The sequence below is a fragment of the Meriones unguiculatus genome, chromosome 11, assembly GCF_030254825.1.
Source record: "Meriones unguiculatus strain TT.TT164.6M chromosome 11, Bangor_MerUng_6.1, whole genome shotgun sequence".
NCBI classification, from domain to species: Eukaryota; Metazoa; Chordata; class Mammalia; order Rodentia; family Muridae; genus Meriones; species Meriones unguiculatus.
The window spans coordinates 48,365,058-48,380,872 of record NC_083359.1 but is presented as its reverse complement, the minus strand read 5'-3'; the positions used below and the strand labels follow the sequence as shown (position 1 = coordinate 48,380,872).

The 15,815-nt window shown below is 48.9% G+C and overlaps 1 protein-coding gene across 4 annotated transcripts in view; it reads left to right on the top strand.

The window, feature by feature from the left end:
• The window catches only part of Litaf (lipopolysaccharide induced TNF factor), a 32,572-nt gene extending 22,490 nt beyond the window's left edge, over window positions 1-10,082 (top strand). For all 4 annotated transcript variants that reach the window (XM_021654237.2, XM_021654239.2, XM_021654238.2 and 1 more), the window contains 3 exons: window positions 2,887-3,111; window positions 4,448-4,604; window positions 8,500-10,082. In XM_021654237.2, coding sequence (XP_021509912.1) covers window positions 2,892-3,111; window positions 4,448-4,604; window positions 8,500-8,608 — 486 coding nt within the window. In that variant the 5' untranslated portion in view covers window positions 2,887-2,891 and the 3' untranslated portion in view covers window positions 8,609-10,082. The remainder of the gene's footprint in view (window positions 1-2,886; window positions 3,112-4,447; window positions 4,605-8,499) is intronic.
• Window positions 10,083-15,815: the final 5,733 nt, after the last annotated feature.

Genomic DNA, 15,815 nt, shown 5'->3' with positions numbered 1-15,815 from the left:
TGCCCCAGTCCCTGCCAGGGGCAATTTTAGGATTTCTGAACACACCGGTTTTCTGATCTTGCAATTTTTTTTTATGTGCCTCAATTTTCATGGCAAATCTCTGAAGCGTGTCTGGCTGTTCATGAACCAGGAAAGGACAGTGCGTCCTTCATATCTGTCCCTCTGTGTGAGGCAGGATGCTGTCATTACTGCCGTGGAGTGACTGCCTGTCCTGTGCGGCATTTATGCAGCTGGGTCAGTGCCTGAAGCAGACGGGTAGGAGTAAGCATCTCCAGAGACATCAGCTGACTTTTGGGGTGAGCTTTGCCTGCTTGTGGCCTGGTCAGAGGAAACCCACAGTGCACCCCAAACTGTTTCTGGGCCCTGTCTTGTTCTTTTGTTGTTGTGGTTTTTTTTTTTTTCCTAGCTCTGAAGTGGTTTTCACAGCATGATCTTGTGATGTTCTGAAACCCCCTTTTTCAATTGGTGCCCCTTCTAATGCCATGTACACACGGGCTTCTAGTTTGCTTTGTATACAGACTTCATCTTTTTACTGGAAAGGGAACCATGTAGCTAAGGTCTTCTGTAGCTATGCTCTGAAAAGGGCACCAGTGGAGTCAGAATTAACGTAATTCCTTACTTAACTAGTACCTTGGAACATAGAGCCAGTGACTAATTTATTGCTGGGCTGTACATTGGTTTTGTGTAGTAATTATTTGAAATCTAGACATTTTACATCAACATCCTACCTGTATTGGATGTTAACTTTAAAAGATTGATTGATTGATGACTGGAGGTGGGCACAAGTGTCACAGCATGCCTGTGGAGGGAGCCTAAGACCAGAGCTTGCACGAGTCAGGTCTCTTTACCATGTGGGTCTTGAGGACTGAGTTCAAGTGATCAGTTTTGACAGGAAGCACCTTTACCCAGTGAGACACCTTACCGGTGGCCATCCTGGCATTTCTCGATGGTATTTTACCAGCCCTTCCACTCCCCCTTTCTTTCTCCACTTCTAAACCTTGGGAGACTACTGTCCTTGGGCCTAGTCTTTGAAGACCTTTGGCCTACGCCCTGCAGCAGGGCCCACTCTGCTTCCCACACGTTCTGGAACAAGTGCATGGAGGTGGCAAGACTGCCCAGCCCTGGTGCCATGGCACGCTGCCCTCATTCCTGGACGCCTGTGTCTCCTGGGACAGGCTTGAATAGCTCTTCAAAAGCCGCAGAGCCTGTCCTGCCTGATGGGGAAACAACCACACAAGATAGCCCTTTTGTGTTGTACTGCAGCTGCCCCATGACTGCTGAGCATCCATCAGCCAGGCCAGGAGGTAGCTGCTCTGCCAAGGGGAGGAAGCTCTTTGCCCTCACTGAAGCCACTGTGTCCCTAGCTGCATTGGGGATTTACTTTTGGGCTGTTTTGAGAAAGGATCTTCTTATGTATCCCAGACTGGCCTCAAAACTGCTATGTAGCCAGTGATGACCTTAAACTTCTGATCCTCCTGCCTGTCTCTCTACCATTCAATTACTGAGATTACAAATATTTTCCATCATATCCAGTTTTTGAAATGCTGAGGACCAAGCCTGGGGCCTCATGCATGCTATCAAGCTCTCCACCAACTGAGCCCTCTCCAGCTAATATGCTTCTCTTCAAGATTTTAAAAAATTACGTAAATGTGTTTTTCCTGCGTGTATGTTTATGTATTGTATATATGCACTACCTCCAGAAGCGAAAACTTTGGATGCCCTGAAACTGGAGTTACAGGTAATTGTGAGGCTCACGTGTGCGGCTCAGTTCTACTTTACAAGGAGACAGCCTAGGACTGGAGGGATGGTTCAGTGGCTAGAAGAATACAAGCTGCTCTTTCAGAGGGCCTGAGTGGCTCACCACAATCTGTTACTACAGCTCCAGAACATCTATGACCTCTTCTGGCACTGTTTTCTCTCTCTCACACACACACACACACACACACACACACACACACACACACGATTTTTAAAGTAAATAAAAAGAAGCAGATTCATTGGGCACCTTGCTAGGTAGCTCAAGCTGTCTTTAACTTGACTCTTTATAGTGTGGGGTAATGTGTGCCCTGCACACATTCACTTTGGGAAAAGAATGGTCGAATCTCAGTACAAATTAAATTTTTGTATTCAGTTTGTGAACACAAATTGAAAAAAAACAAAAACAAACAAACAAATCCATGTAACCAGTCCCATGTGATGAAAGAGAGCATGGCCAGCCTCTAAAAATACCCCTCTTTCTAGTTTTTCCGCCTGGTGTTGTATGCCATGTTTTGGGGCTCTAGGTTTTGCTCGTGCCCTGCTCATAGTTGGCATATAAATGCTGCTGTCGTTTCTGTTCCTCGAAACAATTAGTGAAAACCACACTGGTTAAACAGAAGAGAGGGTGTGTTTGGAGCGTGTGGTTGTGAGGTCTGAAGAGGACACACCTCCCTGCAGCTTGGGTCCCTCCAGCCCCCCACCTTCTAGGTTCCGGTCATTTGGGACATAACTTACTTTTATGTGTACTTGAAAATCCCCTGTGAAGGTCATGATTTTTCCTGGTTGTTCTGTTTGCCAGATTGGAAGTTGAAAACTTGAGCTGTGGGTGATGGGTGAGAGGAGTGTGAGTTTCTTTCTCCCCGTCCCCTGTGGTGTTTGTGAGACATACTCATACGAAGTCCAGGCTGGTCTCCAGCATTTGTCATCTAGCTGGAGATGATCTTGAACGCCTGCCTCCCCCTCCCCAGTACTGGGGTATTGGGGATGTGCCATTGCCCCGCTCTCTGGGTTGAGAGAATTTCTTTTTTTTTTATTTTATTTTATTTTATTTATTTATTATTTATTTATTTATTTATTATTTATTTTTTTGAGAGAATTTCTTACAGGTGTCTTTTCTTTCTGCTTTAGGTAAAATGTCGGCTCCAGGACCTTACCAAGCAGCTGCAGGCCCTTCTTCAATCCCCTCCGCACCCCCAACCTATGAAGAGACAGTAGGTGGCGGCAGTTACTACCCCACACCCCCAGCACCTGTGCCGGGACCAGCCACAGGGCTCATCACAGGCCCAGATGGGAAGGGCATGAATCCACCCTCATACTACACCCAACCCGTGCCTGTTCCCAACGCCAATGCAAGTACGTCACCCAGGTCCTCCTTGCAGCCCCTCATTCATCAAGCCTGTGGACGCCGGGAGGTAGAGGACAGCAGCAAAAGTGTCAAAGCCAAATGACAAGCACTGTGATGTCCACCCCACCCTAGTTTCCCAGAGGATATTTCAGACATACCACTGTTGAGGCCTGCAATTTCCCTATTATAAGGCGCATTTAGTGGCCAGCAGGATGCTTCAGTGGGTAAAGATGCTTGCTGCTAAGCCTGACTACCTAAGTTTGCTCCCCAGGACTTGAATACACACACAAGCACAAACATTAAAAACATAATCAAAATAAACTACAACAAAAACCACAGCAAAATATTTTTAGGATCCTCCCCATGCCCTCTGCTCTTGCCACCACCCCTGCCCTGGAGAACTTGGGAGTTTGTGAGTTCAGAGCCAAGAGTGGCTAGCACTCCCGTCCTGAGGCCAGCTGCGGTGGGAACAGGAACAAGAAGCAGAAACAGCGCTGAGTGAGAAAAGGGATGCAAAGTTCCTGCCCTTCTAGTGGAGCAGGGCCTCGCCTGGACTCTGGGAGGGCGTCTCCGTAGTCCTTGTCCTCAGTGGCCAGGTGTAGAAATGTGCACTACTCAACATCAAAAGCTGATAAGGACTATCTGAGAGAGCAAGCTTGTGACTCAGACCTGCAGAGCTTGCCTACCCTGCCCTTCTATTATTGTTGTTGTTGTTGTGTGTGTGTGTGTGTACACCTGTGGAGGCCAGAAGTCAACCATAGACCTTGTTCTGTAAAAAATATGTTTGTATGTATGCATGTATTTATATAAAATGTGTTGTGTATTGATCATACCCATTGTAGGATAGCTGAATATATATGTATTCTTGATCATATGCACATCCATCCCCCTCCACCTCCCTCTGCTCTCTCCTATCTGGCTCCTTGCCAGCTCAGCTTCAAGTCCTTCCTCTTAAAGTACGGCTCGGTGGTGTTAGGTAGACACACACCGTCATCCCACTGCTTAGTGTCTGACCTTGCCCTCTACCTCCCCACCCCCAGCCTACAGGCACTGACTCTAGTGGGCCCCTGAGGGTATATCTGGAGTCTCCCAGTGCTTGTACTTTTGTGACTGGCTTATTTCACTCAGCACAGTGTCTGCCTGTGTCAGAATCTCCTTCCCTTTAAGGCTGAGATGATAGTCATCCTTTCAGCCTTGGGAGCCACTGGGTGATGCATGCTTTTGGGCTGGTAGGAATGACAGCAGTACGAGCTTGGGCTCTGGAGTAAGTGCCGAGCCTCAGCTCTTGTCAGGCACACATTCTTCCTCGTTCACTGAGCAGCCTGTGTCGTCTTCTCCCGTCAGTTGCCGTGCAGACGGTGTATGTGCAGCAGCCTGTCTCCTTTTATGACCGCCCTGTCCAGATGTGCTGTCCCTCCTGCAGCAAGATGATCGTGACCCAGCTGTCCTACAATGCCGGCGCCCTCACCTGGCTCTCCTGTGGCAGTCTGTGTCTGCTGGGGTGAGTGTCCTGCCCCTTGGCCTCTGGAGAGTTCCCACTATGGGGTGGTTGCTACTCAGACTGAGGACTTAGCTGTGGTAGGGGCTGTCCTGTGCATTGTAGGAATGTGTGAAAGTGTGTGCACATGTATGCACGACTGTGGAGGCCAAGGTCTCCTGTTTGTCTTGTCTGTCGAGACACGGTCTCTCACTGCTCTTAGACCTGCTGAGTAGGTTATCATGGCTGAATAGTGAGCCTCAGAGACCCCTCAGCCTCTTACTCCCCAGGGTGGGGGAGGCCCATCATGCCTGGTTCCCTGATACTTCCCAGGTAATTTTAAAATTTACTTTTCTTTCTTTCTTTCTTTCTTTCTTTCTTTCTTTCTTTCTCTCTTTTTTTTAAATTTGTGTGTGTGTGTGTGTGTGTGTGTGTGTGTGTACATGGACATATGCCATGGGGCACATGTTGAGGTCAGAGGGTTTTCAGTGGTCCGTTCCTTCCTTTTACCGTGTGGTTCAGGGAATTGAACTCAGGTCCTCAGGCTTGCACTGCAGATTCTTGTCTGACTGAGCTCTCTCCAGATACCTGCAGGAATTTTCCTTGTTTTTTTTTCCCTGTTGTTATAGTGTTGGGGTTGGAACTCAGGATCTCGGCACGCTAGGCTAGCACCCTGTCTGTACCCTCACCCTGCTTGAGGGTGTTGGCAGCATACTCCTGTAATTCCAGCACCAGCAGAAGAAGGTGAACACAGGAGGAATGAAAGGGCAGCCAGGGTTGCAGAGTAAGACCCTGTCCCAATAAAACACAAATCAGGGCTGGTACGATGGCTCAGCAGGTAAGGGTGCCTGCCACCAAGCCTCCCAAGCTGAGTTTGATCCCAGAGCCCACGCAGTGGAAGGGACCCAACTCCTGGAAGCTGCCCTCTGACTTGCACACGTGCACATGATACGGGGGTATTCACACACACAGTGGATGGGTGGGTAGATGATGGGTGGGTGGGTGGGTGGATGGATGGATGTAAAAGCTAAAAATGAGAGCGGAGCAGCACACCCAGTCTCTGCTCTCCAGGTATTTGTGGCGCCCCCTCCCCACAGGACAACCACCAAAAACTTCTCTTGGGGCTGCAGAGGCCCCAAGTGGACTCTGCTCTTAACAGGGAAATCACTGGCTGTGTAGTGTAGGACCCACAGCAGCTGGTCACATCTGCAGAGGGCGGGACCCGCTGGCTTCTTTTCCTTCTAGAATTTCATGACCTAAATTATAAATTGCTTGTCTGTGAGAAAAGCTTTAAACATTCTGTACATTTATACACACTTCGAGGGCCTCTCCTCAGGCGTGCGTCTTCTTTACAACGCCTGCTATTTTCCCATCGCCAGTGCAGGAGGCTTACATAAATATTTATGTCTGCACTGAAAGAGATGCTAGTCTGTTCTGGGAGACAAATCCAAGCAAAAGCAATACATCTTTTCCCAAAGCAGGTAACAGTGGGAGCCCCACCCCTTTCTGGCCTCTGAGCCACATAGCTACAGCGGTTTGCCTTTTCCCAGAGATTGGGGACCTCTGCCGTTGGGTGCCTAGCCCACATCTCCTCACTGTCTGCTGGAGACTAGGTGGAGAAGGAAAGGGCATGTCTGTTCTGTGGGGAAGAAGTGGCTGTGTAAGCCTGTGGGCCCATCTTTCTCTGTCCTGCCTGTGCAGCATCCCAGCACTTAGGTGAGGCAGGAGGATCCCAAGCCCAGGGCCTCATGGGCACCTGAGACAGTGTCCACAGAGTGAAAAGAAAGCTGTGCATAGTGGTACACATCTGCACTTCCAGCATGCCTGAGGCTGAGGCAGGAAAACCAGTAGTTTAAGGCCAGCCTCTGCTACATAGGGGGGGTAGGGCTAGCCTGGGCTGCGTGAGAACCTTTTCCAAAAACAAAAGTAAAATGATGGCTGGGGATATAGCAGAGTGCATAGTTGTGGGAGGCTTGCCTAGCATGTGTAAGGCCTTGTTTCCATCCTTAGTACCACAAGTTGCTTCTGGGCCTGATGGTGTATATCTGTCTTCCTAGCCGTGGAAGACTGACAGGAGGATGTAAGTTCAAGGCCAACTTGGGCTACCTAGTAAGACTCCTATCTCATCAAAATGAAATAGCTTGCTGTGTTGGTTCAGGCAGGCAGATTTTTACGAGTTCGAGGCCAGCCTAATCTACATATGGAGTTCCAGGCCAGCCAGGGTTACATAGTGAGATCCTGTCTCAAAAACAAAGGGAGGAGGACTCTCACTGCTTTGGGACATTTGCATTAAAACTACCTTTTGTCTTGTGCTGGGGTTCGATAGCACAAGATCGACTCTTGTGAGCAAACTTCTAAAGTTGGGCTGGCTTTCTGCCCTTTTGGGAGGGGCAGGGGGAGTTGAGACAGGGTTTCTGTAGCTCTCTGACTGTCCTTGAACTCAGAGATCTGCCTATGTCTCCCAAGTGCTGGAATAAAGGTGTACACCACCTCTACCCCCACTCTTTTATTTCCCAGCTTTTTAAGTTTTTTTGAGACTCACTGTGGATCCTGTGTTTGAGTACCACATATGTCTCCTGGGGTTGTGGTGAGAATGAGGTCCGAGTGTCTGCAGTTACAGGGACCTCACAGGTGAGAGAAGAGAGCAGCGAGAGTGCTAGGGTCTTTGTGACCGACTTGTTCTCACCGTGGGTCCAGGGCTGTAGGAAGCCCTTTCCGTGTGCAGAAGGTGACAGACTGCTAAGAGAGGTCATCTGGGGAAGCTGACTTCCTGGCTGCTAGAACCCTGAAGACAGCTTTGCACCAGGCTAAACCCAGCCATCGCCTGTGTCAGTTTGGCTGGATCCTGCCAGCTCTTTTGTTGGATCTTTTCATGTTCACGCTGCTAGGCAGGGCTGAGCAGGCAAAACACAGGCTCTGGCCATCTGACATGTCTAACGTGGACTGGGTGCCTTTTTTGATTGTTTGCTTATTTGTTTGTTTTTATGTTATTTTTTTTTGTTTTGTTTTTTGAGACATTTCTTTTGTGTAGCTGTAGCTCTCTGTGGCCTTTTTACAGACCACTTTGTCAATCCTTATCTAAGAAAATGATGGCTATTCCTCGTTCCCCTCCTTTTATATAGGGTCTAATGTAGCTCAGGCTGACCTTGAGTCACAGTGTACCGAAGGATGTCCTTCTGCCTCTACCTGTCTAGAGCTGGATTACAGCCCTACCCCACCATGCTTGGTTTTATGTGGTGCTGGGCATGGAACCCAGGGTTTTGTGCTATGGTCCCAGAGTGCTCCTCCTACCTTTCGACTTTTTATTTTCCTCTCTTATGCCAGGGACAGAGCCCAACTGTCTCATGTGCTAGGCAAGTGCTGAACCACTGAGTTACATCTTGAGTGCTGGTGTTTTGTTTTTGAGTTTAACTATGTAGCCCAGGCTGGCTTTGCGTTCAGAATCCTCCTGCATCTGTCTTACTAGTGACAGGATCATAGGTATGTACCATGATGCCTGGCCCTACCTCATTTCACACATCATCTTTCCTCTGGGCGGTACATCTTTTAAAGATGATACTGTCTTTGGATTTGGGGGTCCACTGAGTTTCCAGGGTGGTCGTGTATCAAGAGACTTAATTATTTTTGCAAAGACCCTCCCCCTTCCTTTTTGACTCAGGCTCTCTTGTATCCAAGGCTGGCTCATCAGGTAGTCAAAAATGACCTTGAACTCCTTGGGATAGAGGCTTGCACATCTGGTATTGTGATCAGACTCTGGGCTTTGTGCATGCAGAGACATAGTCTTCCAGCTCAGGTCTTCAGCTCCACCCCTAGCCCATCAAGGAGCCTTCAGGGGTTCCAGCACGAGGGCATGAACCCATGTTCTTGGCTGCACCCAGCCTCCCGCAGTTGGTGACGTGTTGCTTGTGTCTGTGCCCAGGTGCGTCGCTGGCTGCTGCTTCATCCCATTCTGTGTAGATGCCCTGCAGGACGTGGACCACTACTGCCCCAACTGCAAAGCGCTCCTGGGCACCTACAAGCGCCTGTAGGACTTGGCCGGCCACCGGGGAGACGGTGGACATGTGCTGCCGGAAGTCACCTGACCCTCGCTCAGCACACCCCGAAGAGGCTCCTTCCTTGATCTCATCTTTTTATGGGCTCCATCTTCGTGTCTTTTAGGGGGTGGGAAAGGTGGGAAAAGTAACAAACCTCCAAACCCAGAAATTGCTGCTTGGAGTGGTGGCCTGCACATGCAAAAGCCATGGACCTTGAGTGTTGTCTCAAGGGTTTCCTGCCTGCCCAGACTACCCCACTAACTGTGATTGTTACTGCATTTGCATCTCCTCCACTGATTGCCATCGGCTGCCTCTTCCTCGCTGGGCCTTTCTGATGGTGGTCTCAAACCCAGAAGCCACAGTTTGCCTTATTTTTCACTGTTCGGCTTGATCCGTTCCGTCTCTCCCCACCCCTAATGACAGAGACCTTGCCTTAAAGACTCTGTGGTTCTGTAATTGCAGACTTCTCTTGCACTCAGAATCACTTTAATTTCATAGGGTTTTTTTCCTTTTCCATGTGCACAGAAGGGCTGCCGACACCCCCGGATGTGCCGGTGACACATACGGATAAGGTCACAAGTACAAAATAAAAGGCTCACAGCCCCTCCTGTCTCAGCCCCACTCCTGTGAACGGCTTCTTCCTCACACAGCTTCTGTGACTCCTTTGGTTCTTAAACACACATGGAAGTTACTTGGCAGGGAGACATTTCTAGAATAATTTTTGTAATCATAATACAGCCTTCATTTTTCCATTTGCTGGTGTATTTTTAGTTGGTTTTGTTTTGTTTTTTGATAAACAGCCTGGCTTTGTTTCCCAGGCCAGCCTTGAACTCCTAGGTTCACGTGATACTTCAGTCTTCGCCTCTCAAATACCCAGTGCTCTAGGCATGTACCGCTGTACCTACTGGGTTTTTTGTTCTGTTTTCCTATCCAAGAAAAAGATAATTCATCTACTGCCTATGTGGATTTGGTGTGGTTTTGAAAACCTTGTCTGTATGGGTCCTCCTTGGGAGAGTTAGGGGACCCTTATTTGAGCTCATGCTATAGTGCTGAGAGCTTGACTGTTGGAACACCCTCGAGAGAAACTGAAGCAGGGCTTTATTTTGTAGAGATGAGCAAGCGTGGCACTAGCGTGGTCTCCAACATAGCAGACCTGATAGAAGGATGCCAAAGACAAATTCAGGGCTCTTTCTAGAGTGACTACTCTGTCTTGTATAACGTTGTCACCGTCTGGCCAGCTTTCCAGGGTGCCCTGTCTCTATCCTAAACCCACACAAGAGCTGCAAACCAGTGTGTGAAGACAACCCGACCCGGAACAGAAATCTGCATATTGGCTAAGATACAGGCTGAGCTGTTGACGCAAGGATCCAGAGGCACTAGCCATCATTTTTGCAGTGAATTATGGTACCATATATGACTTTGGTGTTCTCTGCTTTTAAACAAATAAAGTCTTTCGTCACTTGGTAAACGATTTAGTTCACCTGCTATAAAGAAAGGCCTTGTGTTGTGTTTCCAGGCATTGCCCAAAGAATCTTAAGTTGCCCCGTTACTAGAAACGCACGCCTTAGGCTTGCTGAATATTCAGCCACACAAGATGACCGCTGCTAACGAGTGGCACGGGAAGGTTTGGCTGCTGGGAGCCGCAGGCGCCATTGGTGGCAGCAAGCCACAGCTTTCAGGTTTTAATAAAATGCCAAGAAGAAAGCTGTCCTCATTCATTCTCTGAACAAAACCCTCCTTGTTCTTTGCCTGGGGTGGCTATGGGATGCTGGGAGAGGGTGCCAAGCCAGGAGTGAGTGCCACCCCTTCCTTTCTCCTACCTGTGGTGACAGCTTCGTGTTGGAAGGTGTGGGGGAAATCAAGTCATTTAGTTGTGGCTTATATTGCGATTGAAACCCCTATTTGTGTTCTTGTGAAATCGCTGCTCGTGGGATCTCAACTGTGTGGTTTTTCTTTTATTTGGTCAAGTTCAAGGCTGCACAGTTAGAAGTTTGGCTGTCATTGTGATGTGTAACTGATCTCAAGCTGGTATTAATTACACATGCAGAGTCTTCCAGACAATGGCTCTGTGTCAAGGACTGCAAAATACATATTATATGGAGTTTAATGCCAGATGGCCACATACTTTTGTGAATTTAGACTCTCCTGCCACTGCTTCTTGGGGGCTAGACAAGTAGGCGAGGCTAGTTAGCCCCTGAGCTCCAGGGATTCACCTAGGCAGCTCCTGCTTCCTGGCAAACAGTTGCCATACATCCTAGGCTTTCTCCTACCACGGCTCAGAACGGGATGGAAGCCCTGTGTGGGGATTCCAGACAGACTCTCCAAGAAGAAAGGGACTTTGAACTTGGCTGTCCTTGGTACTCATTGCCTTGGCTGAATATATGGAGAGGTGGGTGCTTCCAGGTGTGCCTGCTGGTAGAGAAGAGAGACCAGAGGAAAACATGGTCACACCCTGGAGGGTCGCAGGAAGCCGAGTAACCAGCCCTCAGACATTTTCTGCTCTCGGGCCATGGCTTTGACTTGCAGTGTTGGGTGGGTGTAAAAGCTTCTTTCAGGGGCCCACCTGATCTCTGCCATATCCTTTCTTGTTCTCTCCTGTCCATCCCTTCCTTATTACTAGGATTTGAACCGAGGGCCTCCCCTACCCTAGGAAAGTGCTTTGCACAGGACTAGGCCAAACGACTGCCTTCCTAGGGAGTTTAGATGATCCCAGCTGGGCTTGCTGGCTGTGCACCTCCCCCCCCAACCATGGAGTAGGTTAGGGGGTCTGGAGACAAGGACAACTGGGGAGGAGTCTTTATCAGTGTGGGTACAGGGAAAACCTCACCCCTGCATTGCAACTTTGTGGGGAAGGAACACCCACACCCCTGTAAGAAACCCCTCACTTATGCTCTGTAAAGAGTTTCTGTAAAGTCATTGATTCCCTGCATGAACTTGGGCAGACTCCTGCCTTGATTTGTCAGTCTTGACATTGGGAGGAGAGGTAGACCTTACTATGTCCTCACTGGAAGGGATTTTAGTAACATAGTGACATCTTAAGCCCTTGGTCGGGCCACTTACTGGTCTTTCTGTTTTGTTTCTGAACCAGGTCATGGCACACAGGCAGGGAGCTCCAGCAGCACCTTCCCCCTCCCTCCCCTCCCACTGCCCAGCCCTAGGATGAGAGGCAGTGTGGGCACTCCCAGCTTCTCTGAAAGACTCCCAAATGCAGAAGAGAGCACATGGCAAAACCTCGGGGGTGGGGGAACTCGAGAATGCCTTCCTAAGCTGTAATTTGCATTTTGTGTTCGTGTCTGAAATTAAAGCAGTAGGAAGAATGCTCATTCCATGCCAAATGGGAGGTGGTGGCCGGGGATTGGCCTCCTTTCCATAGGCCTCAGTCTAAGGCAGCCATGAACGTATGTGTCTTCCTAGGTGTGTGCGTGTAGGTGTGTGGATGGGGTGGGCGTCTGTTACATAAGCTTTTCTAAAATGGACAGTGCATCCCTGTGCTCTGGAAGCTTGGGGGGCGGTGTGTGTGTGTGTGTGTGTGGGTGGCAGAGGGGTGTCTCTGATGACAGTGACATGGCCAGCTCACCAGCTGCCAGCCTAGGATCAGCTGTTTGTGGTCACTGGAGCATAATGACAGGGTGCGTCCTGTGTCACTGAGGGCCTTTCTGTGTGTTAGCGTTCTCTGCTCTGCTGCTCTTCGAGCTTCATGTTCTCTTGCAGTACAGGCTTCCACCTAAGACTGCTGTGTTTTTGTGTGTGTAGAGGAAGGGGCGGGGCTGCTTGCTGATAGGATGCCATGCTGGCGTGGGGACTAAAGGCTGCTCACACACAGCCTGGAGCCCCACCCATGGCCTTTCCCAGAGTGGAAAGTTGCTGGGCCAGGTGAGTGCTCCTGGCCTCACGGGTACATGGAGACACGGACACTCACACCCCTCTCGTGACACGGCCACTGGACTGGCTACCACAGAAATGCTTTCATTGTATTGTTTTTGTAATTAGAAGGGGAAATGCCTAAATATGATGATAACAAGCCTTCCTCTTTGTATCGCCAACAAGTGAGCTATCTCTCTAGCCCAGTTATGTGGTCGTATACTGGCTTGGGCTTGCTTGCTTTACACACAGCAGACAGTCCAGACAACCTTCTGAAGAATTAGGTCGCTTTTGGTCAGTTGCACCCCTCCTTGTTTTTCTTTTCCTTTATTATCTTTTTATTTACTGTTTTTATTTTTAAAATTTTTTTCCCTTTCCTTACTTTCTGAGAGAGTCCTATAGCCCATGTTGGCCATGACCTCTATGCGGCTCTGTAGCCAAGAATGACTTTAAACTTCTTCCTGCCCCACCTCTCTAGGCCTGTGCTACAAGCAAACACCCCTTTGCCAGGTCTGTGGATGCTGGAGATGCAACCAGAGCCTCAAACATGCTAGGCAAGCACTCCACCACTCCAGTGATGCCCAGTACTTCACGGCTGACTTCATGGCTGGGATAGTGGTTACAGGGCATGAATCATTCTGGAAACCCTGACTGGGTATGTACTGTGTTCCAGGACCCAGCAGTGAACTTGAGAGAAGGCTTTTGTGCCATCAAAACAATGCCCTGGGCCTCAGAGAAGGCTCAGAGCAGCTGAGCCAGACAGCCTCAGTTTAGTCTCCTGGACTCACATACACGATGGCACAACTCACAAATAGAATAAATAAATGTAACAAAAATGCTGTCAAAATGGTGTTAAAAAATGCTGCCATCACTTCTACCTCACTTCTTTATGATGAGAATCTTGTTTTGTAAATGCATACTGATGCTTTCAATCCTGCCAGGACCAGGAACTCAGCTTCCAGAAAGAAAGGCAGCCTTCGATGGCACTTACAAGTAAAATAAGGGGCTTGAAGTAGCTGTGCATGCTGGGTAGCATGTCAGAGCTGGTCACAGCAGAGGGATTGCAGGCTCTAAAATTCACCCAGAGCTGCTTAGAATCCAGTCAGCACTAGCTGCATCATTCTGTGACCTGTGAGCTCTAACAGGTTTAGTGGCCTTCTTGGCCTCCACCCAATAGTCTCGTACTAACTGTGGTTTAAAAAAAAAAAAAATTATGTATCTTCAGACATTGCTCAGTGCTAGGGACCAAATCACTCCAGAGTCCCCAGCAAAATGTGGGGCCCATAGCCAACCACCCCCAGGTTGAGGATTGGGTATCCCTGGCTGTACTGAGCTTGTGGTTAAACACGTGGTGAGTCCCCAGAAAAGGAAAAGTGTGCTAACACCCCGTGGTGTGGGTGAGCCACAAAAGTCTGGAGCAAAGGAGCCGGATGCAAGTGGCTGTCTATCTAAGCAACTTGAAGGGCACAGAACAGATCTGCGGATGTAGCTCAGTTGGTAGCATGCACAAAGCTCTGGGTTTCATTCCCAGTACACCCGTAAGCCAGGCCAGGCACTCAGGAGCTGGAGGAAGGAAGAGCATGTAAGTTCAAAGCCACCCTTGACTTTAGAAAATATGAGGTCATCCTGGACTACACAGGACCCTGTCAAAAGGAATGGAAGGAAGGAGCACACACAGGACAGGCAAGGCCAAAGGCCAGCACTGGGGAAGAGAGCGGAAGCAACACTCTCCCTGGATATGGGGTGTCCCTTGGCTGACTCTTTTGCAGTGAGGTAAGACAGGGTGATCACTATACCCCGAGGCTAGGGTTCAATCAGCAATGCTCGTATGGCAAGTTCTATAATTTGCTGAAACAGTTAATACAATGGTTTGGAGTAAAGTGTGAATGCAGCAGAAATAAAATAGGTATTTAAGTAAAATGACAACCATTGACAAGTCTAAAGAGACTTCAACCTATACCCAAATAACATTTTTAAGGAGACCGTGGGGAAAGGCTTAGTCAGGATCCCAACACCCATTTTTGTTTTTTTGTCTGTCTGTTTGTTTTTAAAGCCATCCTGGGATTTATAATCCCAGGACTGACTAGACAGAAACAGGTGGATCCAGGGAGAGCTGGTCTGCCACCTTCTACACACACACACACACACACACACACACACACACACACACACACACCGTCCATGCTATGCATGCTCGAGGGGAAGCCAGGTGTGGTGGCACACACCTGTGGTCCCAGCACTCGGGAGGCAGAGGCAGGAGGCTGTCTGTGAGTTTGAGGACAGCCTGGTCTATAATGAGTTCCAGGACAGCGAAAGCTCCATATTGAAATCCTGTCTCAAAAAAGAAAAAGATAAAGGAAGGGAGGGAGAGAGGAAGGAAGGGAGAAAAGGACTGCCACCAGCTGCCTACTAGAGCTTTGAAGTGAGAATTCTTTTGGTGGGGTGGGGTTCATCTTTACAGAGAATGAATTCACACCCCACATGATTCATCTGAAGTGTGTGACGCATTTTGGTTTTTGTATCACAGGGTCTCATGTAGCTCAGGTTGCCCCCAAATTACTGATTCTTCACATCTATCTCCTAAGTGCTGGAATGACAGGTGTGAGTCACCAAGCCTCAGTGCCGTGCCTGATTAGGAGTACGTTCACAGTGTCTCCTTAACATTCACAGTGTCTCCTTAACGTCCACAGTGTCTCCTCGTTAATTCACATCGTCGTTAACAGCAGCTCACGAAGAAACTTTGAACCCTGAGTCATGTGTACCTCACCCACAGCCAGTCTGTTCCCTGTCTCTGTGGATTTGCTTCCTCAGGGTATTTCACGTAAATAATCACATGAAACCTGGGCTTCTCTATGTGTCTTGATTTCTTAACATCGTTGAGGTTCATGCATGTTGTAGCTTGAACAAAAAAGATAAGGTAGACAGGGCCTTTCCACTGCTGTGTAGTGTTCCCTAGTCTGGGTACCCTATCTCTCCGTTCACACCCCAGCGGTTATCTCAATATGCGCATTCCACTTGATAGTAAAATGATGGCTTCACGATGTCTGTCTGTTTTGAGAGGCCCCATGTAGCCCTGGCTGTCCTCAGAGGGCAACCTGGGCCTCCCCGTCCCCAGTGCTGTAATTACAGGCATGTACCACCATGCCTTCTTATCCAGGGCTGGGGACAGAGCCCAGAGCTTCCCGCTTGCACTGTGTCCACTGAGCCAAAGCCTGGCCCTACATAGTTTAGGTCCCTTCTCAGGTTCTTTTGAAACTCCGGGTGGGTGAGTTTGCAGATGGGAAGTTACAATTAAGCCGGTGAAGTGGAGCATGGTGAGACACACATACAATCCCTGCAC